Source organism: Microtus ochrogaster, linkage group LG4 (assembly GCF_000317375.1).
Source record: "Microtus ochrogaster isolate Prairie Vole_2 linkage group LG4, MicOch1.0, whole genome shotgun sequence".
Lineage (NCBI taxonomy): Eukaryota > Metazoa > Chordata > Mammalia > Rodentia > Cricetidae > Microtus > Microtus ochrogaster.
In genome coordinates, this window is record NC_022030.1 from 8645381 (window position 1) to 8667132 (window position 21752).

The 21752-nt window shown below is 43.7% G+C and overlaps 1 protein-coding gene across 5 annotated transcripts in view; it reads right to left on the reverse strand.

The window, feature by feature from the left end:
- Nhsl1 (NHS like 1) overlaps positions 1–21752 on the reverse strand; it is a 219991-nt gene that overhangs the window by 75954 nt on the left and 122285 nt on the right. Inside the window, exon 1 of one of the 5 annotated variants that reach the window (XM_026786233.1) lies at positions 996–1089. The exons of the other annotated variants lie outside the window; for them this stretch is intronic. Within the exon in view, the coding sequence (XP_026642034.1) occupies positions 996–1056 (61 nt within the window). The 5' untranslated portion in view covers positions 1057–1089. Of the gene's footprint in view, positions 1–995; positions 1090–21752 lie in introns of those variants that run through there. 5 annotated transcript variants of the gene reach the window in all.

Sequence of the window (21752 nt, forward strand, 5' to 3'; positions counted from 1 at the left end):
GGAAGACAGAGACAAAAAGATCCCTGAACCTTGCTGGCCAGCCAGTGTAGTCAAATCAGGCCAGTGAGAGAAACTATCACTAAAAATAGTAAGACAGGGTCTGGATAGATAGCTCAGCAACAAAGAACAATGGATGTTCTTCCAGGGAATCCCAGTTTTATTTCTAGCATCCTCACTGTGGTTCATAATAATCTGTAACTCCAACGCCAAAGGACCTGATGCCCTATTCTGGCCTCGGTGGGTAGTAGCAGGCATGCACAAGCTACAGACATACTTTCGAGAAAAACACACACATATATATATTAATTTTAAAAAATGACCAAGTGGAGCGTTCTGGCCTATAAGCACACAAATACATAAACACACACACACACAGAAACACACATAATTAGAAAAGTTGAAAAAGAATTTAGCTAACAGTTAAGACACAATCAACCCTAGAACCAGAATAAAACGGAATGTAAGCTATCCAGGGAGCTAGGCCTGGTGGTATTCACCAGTAAACCCCAGCACTTGACAGGCAAGAGGCCTGATCTACACAGTGAGCTCCAGGTCAGCTGGGCTAATAGTGAGACCCGGTCCCACACAAAGAATCCAAAGGCAAGCCATTTAGAAAGAAAATAAATAAAGTAGGATATTACAGATAGTTCTCCCAAATCTCTCTGATACTATATAAAGCCTCTTAAAAGGGCCAAATGGACTTAACTTTATCAGCAGGGCTGAGACACCTATCTCTTTCAATGCAGCACGCCATAGAAATTACTACAGGATAAAATTACAAAGCTCTGGGTCGGATCCTCAGCACTAAACTAAAATGAAGTAGTTGCAAAACCGTCACCATCACTTTTCCTGTGCAAAGTCTATTTAATCATCTTCCCCAGCGATCAGCGTGGTTTAAAACGCTTCTTCCTTTCCACCCTCACTCGATGTTTAAACGCAATCGTTTCTAATCTGATTGACATTTAATTATTTCAGGAGGAGAGACACATACTCACCAATGGCACCCCACTGGATAGCGGCATCAGCCACAGTCTCTGGACCGTATATTACACTCATTGTTAGAACAAACTCCCGGGCGAATCACACTTCGACAGGACGGTCCATGTTAGGAAACTGTAAACGGGAGTTCTTCCCCGGGCTAATCCCCTGTATCTCAGTTACAAACCCAACTCCTCGACAGGATCACTCTGCATTCTGAACTTTTAGCTTCATTGAGATGGCATTTTATACACACACACACACACACACACACACACACACACACACACACCCTCAAAAGAAAAAAAAAGCCTCTTCATTTTGCAGCTGCTGACCGCTACAAATAGCTTCTTGTATAATTGGACTTAGAATGCACCCCGGACCAGACATGTTGAATGACAACCTGAATGCTTCATTCATAGAGACGGCAAATGTGGAGAATGTGCTAAAAACACCACGGCGGTGAAGGGGGCCATTGGGAAGTCTTGGGGCAAAAGATTGCTTTTCAGCAGCCCCCTACAAATTCTTCTCAGGTCTATGCAAATGGCGCGAGAGAGGTTTCGGAAGATTCCCACAGTGATCAAAGGAAGACTGGAGAATCCCCCTCCACCCTGTCTAGATCGGGTCTCCCTGGCCATGACCTCTGGTCTCCACAACAAATGCATACTCCTAATGAAACATGCTTGTCCTGAATCCATTCACAGCGCAGCATCGATTAGCCATCCCTAAACTCGAGCATTTTTTAAGCAGCTTTATTTTATGCCCTCTGCACGCTGCACAGGGCAGGCCCCCCTTTTCTAAATTCCTGAGAGGGCCGGAGTCAAATCCGCACCGTTCACTTTGCACAGCACCAACCTCAGTGCCAGGCCCGATGGACAGAATGTGAAACAAGGGGCTGTAACAGAAATGTCTGGGATCAGGAGGAGCCTAGAGAATGCAAAAGGAACATTGGTTATGGTGCCATGATTTTCTAACTAGTATGAAGTTGTCCCATAAGAAACTGCTGCTTGCAATGTGGAGAGGACCATGACTGGATGATAAAGATGCTGAACTGCCAAGATGGCTGGCTTCTTCTTCACCTTCCTGTCCTGAAACAAAAACCTGGAAGTTTCAATGACCTGGTGGGATTTTTCTCCTACTATTAGAATCCCTGGGCTGTGGATCGGTCTGACAAATTCAAGACCAGGCCAAGATGTGTTTTAGACCAAAATTGTGGACTTATCACCCACCTTGGATTTCTTTGTTCAAACTGACCAGTTCTAAATTGGTGTAGGAAGACCCCCTCAGAGACCCCTAAAACCCCCAGGCTTCAAGGAGAGACCAGCTTCTCCTCCTGAGTCTCCTTGTGTTTCCCCACAGTGAGTTTTCTATGTGCGTACTGTGTTGTATGTGTGCTGTTCACTCACCCCTCCCCCCATAAGAGCCTTTCATTATTGTCAATCTCACCTGCACAAGGAGAGGATTTCATGAGAAAGCACTTTGAGGGTGGAGAAAACCTTGAAGAACCTTTTCACAGGCTCTCTTTCCTCTATCTTTTGGGTCTCAAGATTAGCTTGTCATTTCTTATGTGTGCATATGTGCATGTGCGTGTGTATGTGTGTACACACACATGTGTATATATGTACGTATGTGTATGTGTGTGTTTTATGTCCAGTGGTGTTTTGCCATGGGTATCAGATTCCCCCAGAACTAAAGTTACACACAGTTGTGAGCTGCCATGTGGGTGCTGGGAATTGAACCCCAGGTCCTCTGGAAGAACAGTCAGTGCTCTTAACCACTGAGCCATCTTGAGCCCAGTTTGCCATTTCTTCAGACAACAAATCTCTCCTGATCCCTCAACTCTGATAAGACCTGCCATTCCTCTCAGTGATTGTACCTCTCTTCCATACAGCTACCATCTGTCTTTGTTGAGTGACTAAATCCCCCAGTTACAAATGACCTTGACCATACCACAGAGGGCAGAGCTCCCTATTCCTCAGGGTCTAGAAGTATGATCCAACACATGTAGGCATGTAAATAACATTATTTCATTAAATTAATAAATTCCTACAAGTAAAGAACCAAGAAGTTGGAGATGCAACTAGGTGGTTAAGAGCACTTGCTGCTCTTGCAGTAGACCTGGGTTTGATTCTCAGCACCATGTGGTAGCTCACAATCTCCTATGACTCCAGCTCTAGAAGATCTGACATGCTCTTCTAACATCCAAAGAACTTCACACACGGTGACTTATATGCATGTAGGTAAGACACTCTTACACATAAAATAAAAATAAATAAATCTTTACAAAGAAAAGAAACAACTTAAAGATAATAGCCCTCGGGGATTCACTCTGATGGCATTACAAAAAAAAAAAATAACATTAAAGTACCTGTGGGCTCTCAAATCAATAAAAAGCTTTTAACCAGAGGAAAAGTCAGGACGACAAGGAAATCATTCAATTCATTTGCAGCCCCGCAATTCATTAAGGATTCAACACACCAAGCACCGCCCCAGGCTCTGCGGATTCTAAGGTGAGGATGACCTCTCAGGAAGGTTTTCCTTGCCTCCCATCTCCGAGCCGCTTCTGGAGTGAAGCGTGCACTCGTCCATCACATAGCCATGCGATTACGATGCTCCTCTGACCCAGGACTAGGACTGTGCTCCTGGAACGAGGGAGCTACACTCATACTGGCTTTGGAAATTCTAGTTAGCATGTCCATCAGATGATACAAGGAATGAGCAATCAATGAAGAATCCCATTGGCTGGAAGAAGACAGATAAAATAGCATCTAGGCATGAACTGGAGAGTTCTTAGCTGGAATAGGAGCCATGCAGGAGTAACATCAAGGAAAATCTGGTGATCCACGCACTAGAGACTGATGGAGAAGGGTCATCTTTTTATCTGTTGCTTTCATTGGTTAATTAATAAAGAAACTGCTTGGCCCTCTGATAGGGTAAAATTTAGATAGGCGGAGTAAACAGAACAGAATGCTGGGAGAAAAAGCTGAGTCAGGGAGTCGCCATGATTCTCCCATTCCAGACAGATGCAGGTTAAGATCTTTCCTGGTAAGCCACCTCGTGGGCTATACAGATTATTAGAAATGGGTTAGATCAATATGTAAGAGCTAGCCAGTAAGAGACTGGAACTAATGGGTCAGGCAGTGATTAAAAGAATACAGTTTCTGTGTAATTATTTCGGGTATAAAGCTAGTCGGGTGGCGGGATGCAGCCTGCCGTTCTTATTACAAGAGACCTTGCTGAGGAAGAGTTTGCTAGAGGGAGCATGTTAGACATGCTACACAGGAAGGAGAGAAGCGCAAGCGTGAAGAAGCCAGCAAGTGACTGGTGAGCTGGAAACATGGAGTCGTGGATATCCAGTGGTGCACACACTACCTCTCATAGTCCCAGGCAAGTTCTCTTGCAGAGAACATTGCATTTTCTGGACTTTCTTGCAAGCAGCTGTCAGTGCCTAGTTTAGTATTTGCAAAGTAGATGTCCATGATGAACTCTGTCATTTCTAGCAGTAACTTGGATCGTTGAAGTAACTGAAGTCTCTGTACCTAACCTCTATAGAGGTAGAAGGTGGGCTTATGCCACTGAAGCTGTGTGGTCTTGGGCTCAAACGCTGGGCACCAGATTTGGCAGCAGTAAGGGTCAGCTTCCAGGGCCAGCCTGTTCTGAAAGAGTAGTTCCTGAAAGTTAGGCATGGGTCTGACCCCCAGCCTCTTCTGTACATCCTGTAAGTACCACATACCTGCCTACTCACATTGCTGTCTGCATCCGACCCTCCTCAGACCACGCGGTGGCCAGAAGGATGACAATGTACGGGTTCGCAGGGATGTCTTGAGAGAGATTTCAGTAGAGTGGGATCGTTAACAGTGGTGAAGAGCTCTGCCGGCTGGGCTTCACTCAGCCGGAAATAGTTGAACATCAAGGTTTTTGTGACAGATAGAGATCTATGTACTGAAAAAGAAATTTAGAGGGCTGGCGATATAGCTCCAGTGGCAGAATGCTTGATTAGCATGCATGGATCACCGGGCTAGAAGTCAAGAGTCACTGTATGCTCGTGGTCCCAGCACTTGGGAGGTGACGGTAGGAGGAACGGAAGTTCAAGGTCATCTTTGGTTACACAATGACTTTAAGGCCAGCCTGGGCTATAGGATATCCTGTCTTAAAAGGAATTAGGAGAGACTGCCAGGAAAGTCTCACAACCTGAGTTCAGCCCCCAGAAACCATGGCAAGTTGGAAAGAGAAAACCAACCGACTCCACAGAGCTGTCTCCTCTGGCCTCCTGCATCCCCACCCAGACACAAACATACTTAAAAAGAAAGTCTTCAGAGACGAGTGAAAGTGGAAAAACAACAGAATAAAAATGTGCATTCACAGTGAAGTGATGCTGATGAGAAAGCAACAGAGCAAGGTGGGCCCCACACTAATGAGCCCCCTTTCGTGAGGGGATTGCAGAAACTGCAGTCATGACCAAAGTAGCTGCCATAATAAAAGGTTTATCTGATCTTTATTAAAATGCTGATTTCCAGCCAACCTTAATCACATACAACTCTCAGGTACGTCAAAATGTTCTGATAAAGAACATACATGCAAATCAAAGCAGTATCTGTATTCTGGAAAGAAATATCAGATCACTGACCCAAAACAGACAGCACTATTTAAAGGCAGATATGAAGGCAATGCCGGAGGACAATGTGACAAACAACCGAATCCACTCGAGTAATACTGAGAATAAAAACGACATGCAAACAAACACGCACCACAACTCATAAAGGATCTTAATCATCTTGCCAAATCTCTAAAAAGGACAGAGAATAAATTTACCTGATACCCAGCCAGGGCTGCTACAGCAAAATGCAGCTGCTGCCACCTTCTGGTCAGCACTGATGGCATGCAAGTCTGAATACCGCTCCTAGACTGGCAGGAGACCAGGGCTGGGCTACTTGCAAACTTTCATGGGGTTGTAAGGATGCCTGGAAGCCAGGCCAGTCAGGTAGGATGTGAAATGAGCTAGGCTGTGAAAGCCACCACTGCAGGCCAAGAGATGCATCAGGAGCATCTCCTGGCATGCTCCAAAAACAACTGGGATATGATGTGCCCCACCCACCAAGTCTGATCTAAATCCAGCAGTAGTTATCTATACTAAACCTCTTGAATCAGAAGCTAGGCAAGTTAGAGCAACCTTTTGCTCAAATCACATTAATACCCCAAGAAGAATTCACCCCATTGTGTTCCGCAACACCAAATTCTAAGTGTGTCCACTCAACCCAGGTCTCTTTCTATGAATGGCATTTTATAGGGAACTGGAAAGTAAAACCACAAAATCAGTTTTTAATACATGTTCCAAACTCACAAAATTTTAAGAAGGCTACAGAAGAAAGGATATAAATTAAAACCTTTTCATTTAGACAAAAAGGGGGAAATATTTGTACAGAATATTTGTACACCTTAGGAGGATGTGTTGCTGTGTTTGGTGTAATAAAAAGCTGAATGGCCAATAGGAAGTCAGGAGAGGATTGACAGGATTTGGGGGAAGAGAGAGGAGGAAGAGGAATCGAGGCATGGAATTTGCCAGCAGACTAGAAGGAAGTGGGACATTCTGTACTGAGGAAAGGTAAAACCTCCATGGCAGAACACAGATTAATAGAAGCAGGTTAATTTAGGTATAAGAGCTAGCTGGGTACAAGTCTAAGCTAAAGGCCAAGCTTTCATAATTAATAAGAAATCTCTGCATCATTATTTGGGGGCTGGCGATCCAAAGACAGTCTGGCAAGAAAGCTCACTACAGATAACTAACACAACTGCAAGTGTTTGCTCTTGACTTTCTGTGCGTTCTTATGGAAAGGGGTGGGCAACCCAAACTTTGACACAGTAACCTTCTTAAAATGTGCACTTTTACACACACACACACACACACACACACACACACACACACACACACAGTCAATCGCCGCCCCACATCATCTTCTTTTACACCTTCCCACCAGATCCTTCCCCAGGCTCTCTCCTGCTGTCATGTCCTTGGTTACTCACTTCATCATTAGGGCTGCTGGCATCAACATGGGTCGGGGTTATTTGACTGAGTGGCTTCATGACTGAGGAATGTCACTCCCCCCTTGCTCTGCAACCTTTCACTGTCTATAGCTCCTCTGGGAGGGGGAGGGCCTTATGAGGAGACCCTTCAGTGACATAATAACATTCACACATCCAAAAATACTAATAGAGAAAAACCGCTCCATGGCTAAGCATCTATTGAGAAAACACATTTTTTTCTAAGTATCACTGCATAAATAGGTCTCTCTGACTAAGGCTGAAAAATGTTTTACCATATATGCAGTAACAGTGTCAATAGCAACAGTATTTTTTCCAAAGCATAATTTACCAGGAACATACTACAAAATGATCTTATAAAGAAAATTTTAATCACCCATCCAGTATTTCGTTGGCTAAGGTAATTTTGTTGTTTACGTTTTACTAGAAAGCTAGCCATGGTGGCATGTATCTGTCATCCCAATACTCAGAAGGCAGGAGGATCAGAACCCCCAGCTAGCCTGGGCTACAAAGCATACTCCGGAGGCCAGTATGAGCAAGACCCTGCCTCAGAAGCCAAACCAAATCAAAACCAAAGTTGGGACTGGAGGTGAGGCTCTGGTACAGTGCTCAACCAGCACACACAAGGCCCTGTTAGCTGCTCAGCACCACGAAAGCAAGCCAAAATGACAATACTGCAAAACAAATGGATTGTTTATGTGTCTCATAACTCAAAAATATTGGTTTCCTCATAAATATCCAAATATTATAATGAAACATTAAATATTCATAAAACTCTTATTTTCTTTAAATCAGAGAAATGTCATCTTGGATGGGCAGAATGCTTTGCAGCCACCATCATCCAATCCACGAAGGCTAGAATGGCATTTGCACAGCATAGATTCATCCAGAGCTCAGCAGGGGAACACGGCGGGTGGGGGAGATGAATCGGTGACATCTACAGACCAGCATAGGTCTACAGGCTGAACCAAGTCAGTTGTACTTCAACACCCTTGACACCAGTGAGAGGCTCTAACGTGTAGTTAGAGAACAATCCCGAACACTCGCATGGGTGGAGCTTTGAATTCTCTCAATTTTATCATTCAGATAGAGTGGAGAAGCAAGTATTTGTTTCACTTCCATATGATGGTGATGACGACGATGATGATGATGATGATGATGATGATGATGATGATGATGATGATGATGGTGATGATGACAATGATGATGATGATGATGATGACAATGATGATGGTGGTGATGGTGATGATGGTAATGACAATGATGATGATGGTGGTGATGACGATGACGATGATGATGATGGTGATGATGATGACGATGATGATGATGATGGTGGTGATGACAATGATGATGATGGTGGTGATGACGATGATGACGATGGTGGTAATGACAATGATGATGATGGTGGTGATGATGATGATGATGATGACGATGACAATGATGGTGATGATGATGATGATGATGATGATGATGGTGGTGGTGGTGATGACAATGATGATGATGGTGATGATGATGATGACGATGATGACGACGATGATGATGCAGAGCTGGGGACAATACCCAGGGCTTCCTGTATGCTAGGCAAATGTTCTACCACTAAGCTATACCCCCATCCCTGAAACACTTTCTTACAAGGAGATAAGGAAAACACTGCAAAAACTTTCAGAGGGATTCTTTGAAAAGTCAGTAGGAAGATCAATTAAATTTTCCCTATTACCTTTTAAATTTTTTCACATTTAGTTATCCCAGATCCTTAAATATTTTCCAAAACAAAAGGAACACTCTCAGGGCTTTCCATCATAAGCTGTGACATTCAGTGTAAGTTACTGCCAAAAATTCAGTTATGTCCTGTGTTAAGTTTAATAATAAAGCATAATGACAATAACGTAACAAAGTCAGTAGCTCATTTTAAATGAAAATAAATAAAATATTAGTCCACAGAACTTTTGCCTACAAAGAATACTGAATAAACAAAGAAAAATCTTAAGAATAAATCAGTGACCTTCCAGTTAGACACAGCTTCCCTAAACCCGGGGCCACAGACTGCTTTAATCCCAGCTCTGCATTCGGAGGGCATCTTGGGCAGAACATCTGATCTCTCGGTGCTGGTAAATCCACAATGGTGATTCTGAAGACTGCTTTCCAAATTCACATTGTACCTGTCCTGCATATGAACAGAAGCCACTCCCACCTTGAGTCCTTCTGAAGCAATTGCATGAAGTGCAAAAGGCTGTAGGTATGAAGGGCTAGGGCATTCTTGATTGGCTGTGCTAATGGGAAACCATCACGTCTGCAGTAGCAATGCAGACGGGCAATGTGAGGCACAAGTCCTCTGAGGATTTAAGGCTTGGAACGCCCAAACCCTAGGAGATGGGTCAGTGCTGTAGGTCTAGCCTGAGTCCAGATGGCAAGATTGCTTCATGTTTTAAGAAGCACAGAATACTCTTTCGGGAAAGAAGACAAAAATAATAGCTAGAAGCCAACAGTTCTTCTTCTAAGCTGAGCATTTTGAGTGCATTATCTCACCGAGAACTCATCGCACCCCTGGGGTGTGTCAACTCTTCCTGGTCCCATTTTTTTGCAATGAAGAAATGGAAAATATGTAAGAAGCTAAGTGATCTTCGAACTAACCAACTTGCAGTGGGCCAAGCAGTGAGGTGAGAATTCCAATCACATCCAAGACTCTGGAAGCTGTTCTTTTCAGTAGAAAAGAATATCTACCTAGGTGACTAAGAGCCCTAAGAGCCCCACTCAGACAAAGCAGGAGCTATGAAAGCTAAAACCAAACCTAAAGGCCAAGCACACTTTACACTGGATACAAGGACGCACACAAGCTATGTTCAAGTCTCCATGACTCAGCACACAGTGGGGGCTGAAGTACTAGCTAGCACACAGGGCTCACACTGTGGCAGTGAGTAATTTACCCCTCAACTGAACCACCATCCAGACTGAGCTAGCATGATTATCCTTGCTGGTTTTCAAGCTTTACGCCTGGAATCACACTCTTCTACGTCTGTGAAATTCAGCTACGTGGTTGCATAAAACAGCATGACATTTATTCTTACCGTTACAACGTATGAATGTGGTGTGGTGTGGTGTGGTGGGATGATATTGTATAAACTTCCTGTTGCGCTGCTAACGGATGTTTGGTTTTAGCCAAGTTTAGGGTGTTTGGAAAAAAGCGCAGCTATGGACATTCTGATACCCAGCATTTGGCCAGCACAGGTTTGCCCTCGGGTGGGTGTGCACCTGGAAGAGGATTGTCCTGGGTCAGAAGGTGAGCACACAGCTGGCATTCGGGGAGCCTGCCGTAGGATTTTCCAAAGAGGAAACACCCCTAGAGTGGCTCACAAGCTTTCCTCCCTAGCACATGGGCACACAGGGGGGCAAAAAGAACTTTAAAAATTAAATATAACGAGGGCCAGCTAAGAGGGCTCTTCCAGAGAGCACAAGCTCAGTCCCCAGCGCCCACAGTGGGCAGCTCCAGGGCATCCGACACCCTCTTCTGTCCTCCATGGACAGCTGCACAGTGTGGCATATATATAGTGCTGGGTAGGGGCAGGTGTGAAAAAGGTCTCAGAGGGGTCTATATGAAGCAACAATCGGGCGAGCTACAAACTCTGGTGGACAGACGCCTTTGAATGAGCACAGAAATTCCTAGTCTTCGCTTTGTTCAGTGAGACCAAAGTGGAGTCCCCATCCTCCTGGGCCTTGGCCTTTCTCACCTCTGCAATCACTTCAGTGATGACAGGGTTGCGCTAGTAAGCTGCTCGTTCTATTTTAGGCACTATATTGTGTGGTACAGATAAGAGAGTGTGTCTGGCCTCTGAGAGAAAGAAAGGACTCGGAGTGACAAGTTCACTATAGGATTCACTCAAAGTTAAAACATAAGAACCCGGAAAGTACTTGATTGCAAAATACAAAAAGATGGTTAGCTAGCCTGATACATCAGGACACACAGGGACGTTCTAACATCAGCTCAGGACCAGATAAAGAAACTTTTAGCAGGAAAAATTTTAAAAATATTCAGCTATAATGATTATAATAATGAAAATTAAAACGTAAATATACTCTCGAGTACTCAGGCTATGATATTAAAACCTATTTTCCCATATCCACCCCAATCTTCTGTTACCAGGGTCACACCTCTATATTCTCTTCTACCAAGAAAATCTTCAAATAGAAGAAACAACCCGGTGTCTGCCATTTCCCCTCCTTTTTACTATAAGCTTCCCCCACGCAATAGTTCCATTCCCGTATATTTTTCCCCAAGTTGAGACCTTATATTTTTATTTCTTTGTTATTGCTTGAAACTACACTTTGGGTCACATGTCATGACTTCTGAAATTAAACTTTCTCTCATCATTTTGAAAAGAGCTTTTGGACTTAAGTCTCTTTTTCCTTCTATTTTTAACTGGCATAATAATGAATTCTAAAATAAACGGACGCATGGTTGTGTGTCAAGCAAAACTCCATCGTGGGGGTACGGATACATCTCTGTTATTCTTGTTAGCATTGAAAATTCCGCCAGCTTCTCTCCTGCTGCTTGGTAACTCCGAGATAGCCTTTAAAGGGGACTACACCCTGTCATGGGTCTAACATTTGCTTCTTTGTCTTTGCTTTGTAGTGTTTAAACAAGAAAGCAAATCGAGCCAGCTGTATAAGCAACATGGAAATCCCTGGGGAGGCTCTTTAGCCTCCCCTCTTTAACCTGTTGACTTAGAAGGTCAAGACTGGAGCTGGGGGCTGGGCTGCATTCTGTACCAATAAGGACATCTTTTGTAGCTCTGTATGAAACTGAATGAAGATATAGAAGGAAAATAAACCACCACCGAACACCAGCGCTCAGAAGATGGATAGGTAGTCCTGTGAGCATGCTCAGAACGGGGTTCTGGGAATCTGACCAAGGAAAGGCAAAAGTGAAGGGGGTGGAGGGGGTCTTTTCATCTTAAATCTAGAATGACAAAAGAATGTAGTCGGGCTTCTGAGGCTGGCAGCGGCCTCATTTACATCTGTGGATAGGGGCTGATTCATGGCTGAAGAGAAATGGCATGTCAGAGGGCAGGCAGGATTACCCTGTCCTGGCATTTGTGGGCACATTTACATATGAACGGGAGAAAGAACCGGTACCCACTCTGCCCCATAGCAATCCACTTAAAAGACCGAACACCCAAGGTGAAAAGAGCCTTTGGCGTTTCAGTGTGACAAACACTGCCAACCGTTCAGGGGCTGCATAGCATTTAACACACACATAACAGCAAGCAAGGTTAACAGTTACTGGGAGTAGCCAAGTCTAGACAAGCTGTGCATGCATTACCCCATTGAAAATCCAGAAGCTACTTGTGGGTTAGGGATCACCCATTTAAAAGATGAAAAGCGCTGAACCCCGGGAAGTTAAATGACTTGTCCCACTGCCACGTACTTCCACTGAGGGAGCCAAAGGTATTAGTGATTAGAAAGCCCACCAGACTAGATGCTAAACCCTGCTCCCCAGCCGTACCTCTTCTAAGACCTCTGAAGCCCAAGGGCTATATTCCAGTGGCTATTCTGAAATCTACTAGAAACTAGTGAATTATACACATAAGACTCACATGTAATAATTACGCAGAGAAAACAAGCTATTTTGACATAATTATAAGGCTGTATAAGTAAACATAATTCTAGATGATTACATGATAAGCCCCGAATACCAAGCCCGTATGTCTTACATTACTCTTTAAATATATTCACAAGACTCAGAGAACCGTTCTCAGTGATGGAGAAATAAAGGAGGGTGGTATACTAGAAGGAAGGGTGAGAAAGTTTCTATTCAGAAGGAAGATTTAAAAAAAAATGCTCTTTGGAGGGGAGAAAAACTCAAAGCAGAGCTGTGTTATCAAGGGTGCTGAGTGTTACGGCTGAGCAAGAAAGGAGCTGGAGAGTGACTTGCCTGCCAGCGTGTCCTTCGAATCTGAATGCGCAGGAGGTGTGCTGTACACTAAACAAGGGCTTCTTTCGGGGTAAGGGGGATAAATCTGCTAAGATAGGAGAGTCTTCAAAAGGCAGGAAGAGGTATGTATACCCTACCTAAAAACCTAAGTGCAGTAACCTTTATGAGCAGGGGTAAAGCTAAGTGGTGGGACACATACTTAGCATGTGCAAAGTCCTGGGTTCAATGCCAGCATTTATGCACGCATGCGCGCGCACACACCTCCTCTATGATAAGCTCACTTCAAAAGCGAGGATAAATTTTCTAATCCATTATACATGTAAAACGACAAGCAAGCAAACAGCACGCTTGTTTCTATAACCTTGTAGTCAGCAGCCTGTCTTGAATTTTTATTCTCTGATCAGTCCAACGGTTTTCTATCCTGTGTTTTAAAGGGAGTAATTCATGATTTTTTTTTCCCTCTAGGCAAATGTACTCACTAGTCACTTGATTTCCACAGAGGTGAGAGCTTGGTGGGAGTTAGCAACTCTATTCAGGCCTAGCTGCTGTCACCATCCGACACAGGCATAACCGTTCTTGCCTTTGATACTAAGCCAATTGTTCCACCAACTGCCAAAGACTTGGCCTATCCTGTTTATAACAGTTACAAATGAATGGCTCTTAGAACTGCAGAAAGAAAGTTCAGTTAGAGTTTCTAAAGGGAGGCAAAAAAAAAAAAATCAAATTTGTGTTTGATTGACAAAAGATTAGTATGTTTTAAGTATCTGAGGTTTGAAGGGGACCTTTGACAAGAAAGCCCCGCTCTCACAAGGCAACACTAGAAAAACACTGTTGCCCAGAAGGAAACATCTCAAGCATGCTTCAACAAAACACATGGAGATGTTGAGAATGAACTTTTGATATTCTACCGCCCAAAATCATCGCCCCTCCTTTGATTTACTATTGTTAATGTTCCAGAACAAAGCTGGCAAATAATAGCATCTAGTGTCTTTGGTTGCTTTTCCATGGAAACCCTCAGAAGTCTGAGAAGCACTCTGGAGTGAACCTTGGATGTTCCAAAGGTTACAGAAAGATCTTGGATCAGTCAGAAATAAGTGTGTCAGACAGGTGTCAGAAAAGGCATTCAACGCCAGTCAAAGATTCAATATTAAGGCCTTATGGAAGTGAGCTCTTCCCAATCGAAAGGTTCACGTCGAGACAATCCCCTTCCAACCCTATTTATTGTTTACTTGCTATATTAATTTTCCATAGCCTGTAAGAGAAGCCATTCTCAATTGGTGCTGTCTTTATGAAAGTCACATACTCTCGGGCCAATTACCATGAATCTGTCACCTTGAAATAAATATCCCTTTATCCCCCTCCCTACATTCCTGTAAGTTGGTGATTCAAAGGCTTGGCTGGGATCTGTGGGGGCAGTCTCATAAGGCCTAAAGCAAGGGGTGGGAAGGACAGGCTTCAGCCTGGGTGCCACCAAGGTGGAGCTATTCCATCGCCTGTTCAGGTTGGTGGCAGTATCCAGTTGCTTCTCTTAACTTCTTGGTGCCCCGCTCCTTTGAGCATCAAGACACACAGTCTTTCCCACGTTCAAAATCTCTCTTCCCTTCTGTCATCAGCTGGAGGCAGCTCTACTTTTTGAGTGTTCCTGTGACTACATCAGGCCAGTCTGGATAATCCAGGCTAATCACCAGCTTGTAATGTTACCCTTTATTACAGATGCAAAGTCTCCTTTCACCATACAGCAGAACATGCTAACAGGCATGACACCAACGGATAAAGATTATGGAGGTCTAATATTTTCCCCACTGCAACTGGCACAGTGGAATAGAGAATGCTCTGTGACTCACATCCATCAATTCCAGAGAACACACAGAGAGCATGTGCTGTAATAATCAATTACAGATTGAAATGGAATGAAAGTTTGTCCCCTCCCAAATTTCCCCATTGAAACCTTAATCTCTAAAGTGACCAAATTTGGGAGAGGTGAGGTCAGAGGGTGGTGCCTTCATAAATAGGGCCCCGAATAGTTCTCTCACTCTCTTGTAACGTGGAAATAAAAAAAAGAGGCTACAGCCCCAACACTGAAAACTCTGGAGACCCCTGCTGGTTCCCCATCTCAGCCTTCCACCCTCTAAAACCAACAGCAGCGCTGTTGGCTGTTTGTAGGCCAACCAGTCTATGATGCTTTCTTACAGCTGATGGTACCAGGAAATGAGTCAATCATCCAATATTTACCTGCATCACCATTCAGGACAATAAATATTAGACACCTAGTCTTGAACACCTTGCCTTGGATAACAGTATCTATTGATTCTTTATGAACTAGAATCTTCTCTTTTCCAGATACATAATCTTACTGGGAAATCTTTGTTTTTGTTTACCTATACTCCACAAATAATTATTTACAGAGACCAGAGAGAGTACGTGGTGGTGGTACTCCTGATGTGACTAGCATGTCACTTCTAACAAGGCGTAGGCTAACATTCTCTATTTTGCTTCTAATACTTAGCCAGATGACACACCAAAATTCTCCTTTATATTTTTCATCATTTTCCAATTAATAATTAATTGATTCAGCCAATATTTGTGGGAGTCTTGGCATTGAACCCAGTAAAAAAAAAATTCACAGACCCTGCCTTCTAGGTTCTTCAGGACTGGCACAAGAAGGCAGCAGACCAGAGAGGGATTAATAATGTGGTGGAAAGTGTCCAAGAGGAAGAACCATCTGAAATGAGTTCTCTAAGCCCCAACAAAACGCCAAGACAGAGGGTTGGGGGACGTGAAAAAAAGAGTGCAGAACAGGAAGAAGGAAGAGGTCAGCAGAGTAGGGACTGGAGGGGAAAAGCAGCAAACACCTTCCACAAAAGCCTCTCCAGGTCACGGATAAACTGATACTTTATCCTGAGAGATATGCGGTGGCAGTGATTGAGACCTGCAGACTTGCAACCAGAGAAGAAAGACACTGTGGTCTGTGTTCCCGTCAGGATGGACTTCGCAGGGTCTAGGTAATGAGTCAGACTTTGTCGGGAATCTCATTCTCTTGAGCAACAAAAGACCTGAGCTGCTAAGGCAGCGGTGGCTTGGAGGATGGGGAGAGAGAAAGGGGTCTATGAATGAGGGACCATTAGCAGGGACAGAAGAGAAGGCAAAAAGGATTCCTAGACTCCAGCCACCTCCAGGCACCTATCTCTTTTTATCTCCCATAAAATCACTCCATCAGGTAGGCTGGCAGAGCATTTATTTCTTCTTATTTGAAGAGAAATGCAACTGGAAGTGGTTAAATAGCTTCTTCAACATCGTCAAATGCTAGGCTAGTCCCAGGGTCTGAAGCAACCTTTGATTCTTAGGTGAAGGGTCTTCTGCTTCACAGGAAAAAGTCTTGTAATATACAATATCAGAGAAGCTCCTAGGCTCATTCATCTTTAATGTGTGTATGTGTGTATACATGAGCACATGCACACATATGTCTGGGTTTTGACACAGGACCTTCCTATGTACCCCAGGATGGTTTTGAAAGCATAACCCCCTCATGCTCTGAGTACTAGGATTATAGAAGCATCTTGCCATGACAAACGACAAGCCTTTTATGACTCAGTAAGATCTCTACTTGGCATTAAAATAACGGATCCCATTTTAAGACAAATGCTGCAGACAGAACCTGTCAGAGGCCAGATGATCCTATATTTGTTAATATCCACAGAAAACAGGAAAGAATAACACTATAAGGTCCCTATTACAACCAAACATCAAGGTACTTCATAAGACCATCTCTGAGTGCACTCTGCCATGGGTCCTACAAAGGAAGCGGCTGCCTTGCTTGGTACCAGGTACAAACAGGTTGTGAGTGTCTTTATAGAGGAAACAGAACAAACATTACAACAGCAAAATAGAAGGAAGCACCTAGAGTAGAGCTCTACGAATATCCTGTGAATCTAAAAACCTAGAACGAGGGTAGACAACCAAGTGAAATAAGATTGCAATGAAATTTCAAATAGATAGTATATGAAAATAATTCACATTTAAATGATCATTTCCTAAAAGAAAATTATCTTATATTTCTTAAAATCATTTTCCCCCTGTGATCAATTGCCCATCCATTAGATTATCCCTGGAAATTCCTTTTTTAAAAAAAAAAACTGAACATTTCAAAATGGAGGACTGTTGTGGGAGCACATTCCACTTCTTCAGCCAATAGCATTTAAGATACCAGCCCATTTGGGCGTGGTCTCTTAGACTGTAAATGCAGCTGTTAAGTGTGCGTTTGCTCTCTTGCTTCCGGCTGCTAGACTCTGTTCCTGTTCACACAGAGGACTGTGATCTAGGACAGTGATCTGTAGTTTCCCTTAAATAAATAACCCTTTATTACTCATAATTCTGAACTGGTGTGGGATTATTTTGTGACTTCCGCCTTCAGAGTAAAGTTCTTAACACAAAGGGGTATGTTTGCCCTAAGTGAGTAAATCCTCAGACCTTTGGGAGGAGAAGGTACCACTTCTGAGCACAGCTTAAGAGGGGCCAGGAAGCAGCCATTTCCCAGAGGGTGGCCAGGCACTTCAAAGACCAAGTGCTCACCTGGGTCATGTCTCCTCCAGCACCACAAAGCCTGGGCTCCTGGGCTCAAACACTGGACTTCCTAGAAACACTGTAACCTTTCTTCCCCTCCTCTATTACCAGCTCCTCTTCCTGCAACTGTGATTCCTGTAACCAGTGATTAAACTGTCTCATTACAATTTTCTCTCGTTACATTTTTCGGGTTTTTGGTGGTGGTGGTTTTTTGTTGTTGTTGTTTTTGTTTTTTTGTTTTTTTGCTTTGTTTTGAGGCTGGCCCCAAACTCTCTACATAGCCTAGGATGACATTAAACTCTTGATCCTTCTGCCTCTATCTCGCAAGTCCGAGGATTACACTTGTATGCTACTATCCTAGGTTTCACTGGGTTTTACTACAGGGTTGTTCTAGGAAATAAGATTCGCAAATGACAACATGAGATTCAGAAAAATAATAGCATTTTTATTTTATTTAATGCTTGTGTACTTTCGGTCCCGTTGAGAATAGTGATCCCACTTTTATATTTTAAGCTATCCTTAGAAAAGCATGTTCACAGAAGGCAATGGCTAATGTCCTTTTAAATATGCCATTAATGGCAGGTATCCAGAGACCCTTCTTGGTTAAGTTAATTAGCTAAGCCCTGGAGGGACCTACTTAAACCCTGCTAGGGAAGCCACAGTGCCTCAACACATCCACACCACACAACAGAAAGTGGTCCCTGTCCCAAAGAGCATCTAATGCTACTCTGTGAGCCCGGGTGGAGCCTACCCTACATCTACACGCTACTATTGATGTGGGAGTGATTTCTTATTAATAAAGAAACTGCCTAGACCCATTTGATAGGCCAACCCTTAGGTAGGCGGAGTAAACAGAACAGAATGCTGGGAGAAAGAAGCTGAGTCAAGGATTCGCCATGATTCTCCCACTCCAGGCAGATGCAGGTTAAGATCATTCCTGGTAAGCCAGCTCGTGGTGCTACATAGATTATTAGAAATGGGTTAAGAGGCTGAAACTAATGGGCCAGGCAGTGTTTAAAAGAATACAGTTTCCGTGTAATTATTTCGAGTAAAGCTAGCCGTGCGGGCAGCCGGGTGCCAGGAAAGTAGCCTGCCGCTCCTATTACAACATACTAGTGAAGAGGAAGTCACAACATTCTGCCCTGAGTGGCTTTTGTCATCTGACCACACACCAAACTCAGCCCACCAGACATGCAGAGACCTACCACCCTGGCTGTGAAGAAGCGTGTAAGCTGGGCTTTCCAGTTTGGACACACTCACACCCCTACACCCCAGCTGGATCATCCTCAATAAAGCCATTAGAGTCATTTTTTCAGGATTCCAACAGAAATTCTATTAAACTTACTTAATAAAGCCCAAAGGGAAATCTCTATAGCTGCATTTAGACGTTATCCTCAAGGATAAAATGAGATGGAGTGATTTCCTCCCCCACCTCTTTCTCACAATGTAGGAAAATGTGACATCACTTTAAAGAGATACCTTCCATGAGTATCAGACAAGAATATGGCTCACTTGAGACAGTAGTTCTGGCAGAGAAACCTTTGTCTTTTCCTCCACAGTATCAGACACAGTGTAAGTTCTGAAGCTTAGAAAGCACCGCAGTCCATGGATGGCTTAGCTTTGATCTGTGATTGGCACTCTCAAAACAGAGAATTTGCCAACAGGAGCCTTGAGTGTGTGTGTGTGTGTGTGTTTGTATATATATATAGTCTTAGGCGAAAGGGCAGCCACAGTCTCACTGAGGCTTTAGAAGAATTATTCAGCTACTGGGTTGAGAATAGGCTGTAAAGGGAAGCTGCTCCCATGGTCCAGGAAGACCCAGGCAGGGCAAGCAAAAGCAATGAGAGGTAGTCAGGTTTCTGAAACCATTTAATAGAAGCCAGTAGGCTGGAATGTTACATAATGACGAAAGGGCAGGATGTATGAGCTCAAGGTTTAGGGTATAAACAACTGGAGAGACCGATTTGTTGTTGAAACACGGAAGGCGGTGGTGGATCAGGGGTGTGCTTGGGACTAGGGAGGCATTGTGCGGAGTTTCCACGTTCCTGAAGTGTAGTCAAGGCAGCTGCGTGGAGGAGGTGGCTGGATATCTGTGTTGCAAGCATCACAGAAGGGTGTGGACTACTGATACAAACTTTGGAGTTACACTAAATACTGAATTATCTAGCTAGAAAATACAACAGGACTCAGGACTCTCCACCCTACTAAAACATTCTTTTTGGGGGGAGAGGGAGTTTGGTCTTTTTTTTTTTTTCAAGACAAGGTTTCTCTGTAGCCCTGGCTATCCTGGAACTTGCTCTGTAGAGCAAGCTGGCCTTGAACTCAGAAACCTGCCTGCCTCTGCCTCCCAAGAGCTCAGATTAGAGGTGTGTGCCACCACTGCTTGCTTGACTAGAAAATTCTTAACATGACACTTAGAGCAAGAATCACTCCGCCTCAGCAAGGAGCCTGCCTCTCGTTTCTCCGTGGAGTATCTATACAATCTGACCCAATTTTAGACCACACAGAGGTACGTGCTTGCGGTCCAAGTCAAGGCAGCTAGCTGCTCATTAGAGGCCCAAAACTTGAAAGTCACCTTCCAAAACTAAGAAGAAAAACTTAAAGGATCTCATTAAATGAGTCGGCAGGAGACTCCTTGGGTACGTTCCATACCAAAGCAATCCCATCTACTTTAAGGGCTCCAGCCTCCTCCCAGCTCGCAGATATCTTTTTTCAAATAACATTCCAACAATGAATTCATTCTACAGTTTCATGGAGATAAGTGAGGGAACAGCTAAGATACCCTCATTCTCAGGCAGATAGTTATCCTAAGTGGGAAAAAGATGAAAAGCCTGTAATATTTGCCCCAGCAGCACAACTGTCTTGGGCAGCAGAACAGACAATTCTAGCATCAGAGGCATAGAAAGACTAACAGGAAACTACATGAAAAGGACTGGCCTTGTAAACCCGTCCCTAAAACTGGTGACAAATATCAAACTGATATTTTATAGCTGAATGGTTGAAGTCATTGAAATACACTTACTGGGATCCAATCATTATAGCATTTATCAATACTGTGATGAGAGAGAGAGAGAGAGAGAGAGAGAGAGAGAGAGAGAGTCTTCAGTTCATGTATGCATAAGGATTTGGTCCCGAAATACTCAGGATCAAAAGCAGTTCAGGTTTTTATTTTATTTTTTTTAACTTTTGAGGGCTAAGGTTGGTGGTGTAATGAGAAACGGGACGGTTTGGGGTGGGCCCCAAGTCTAAGCAAAAAACCCAAGCTCTCTGTGTATTAAAGTCATTGTATTGGAGTTTTGGTGCCACCTGTGGTTTTGACTGTGACCCAGCCCATGATGGCAGGTGTGGAATTTTCCACTTATAGCATTGCTTTGGATCTAGGAACATGCATTATGGTTTGCTGACATTAACACTCTTTTCTCTCAGATGCAAGTGGGCTGCCCGTTTCCGACAGAAACACACAGAGTATGACTCTCATGTCAAGAGGAGCTCATTATCAGTCCCTGAGTCCAGCTCCCAACATCCAAAGGTAATAATGAAGCTATCCACCCGCACATTCCTCTCATCTGGATGTGGAGAGGTTTTGTGAAAATAAAACCCTTTTATGAAAGGCACCGTCTGAGCATTCCAAATCTTGCTTTAAATTTTTATCAAGTGTTTGTTCTGCCAGGAAACGTTTCCAAAAGTGAAAGGTTTTGTTTCCGTTGCTGCGGCAGCAAAAGCTTCCCTTGGAGCAGTCAGAGAACGAGCAGGAGGCTCCTCCAGCGTACATGGCTTTCAAAGTATTGTTGGAGTCGAACACGCCTCTGCCAGGATATTCGACTTGGGATGCTTTTCTCTTCATCTGGATGTATTTATACAACTTAGAGTCCAGAAAGCTTCACGAGGGCGGTGTGAATATGCTGCCGTGGAAAATAAGGAACTACATCTGCCAGTGTGGAAACACAGTTCTGCACACAGACTGCGACGCTGTCTTTATTCCACAAGGCACAAATGCGTCTAATCAACAACTCTTTAGAACACCTGAATCAAGCTTAAACAAGACTGCTGCATACTTCATACCTAAATGCTCAACTTGTATAGAGTCTGCTATTGAGTCTTCAGTGTCTTAGGTAGACAGAGGCTCAGGAGATTCCCCCTCCCCACACACACAGGGTTAAACTCATCTGATCAAAGAATAGATTTGCGATTTTCTTCACTAATGAATGTTAATCTTTTTAGATATCTGGGTCATGGATTTTATTTT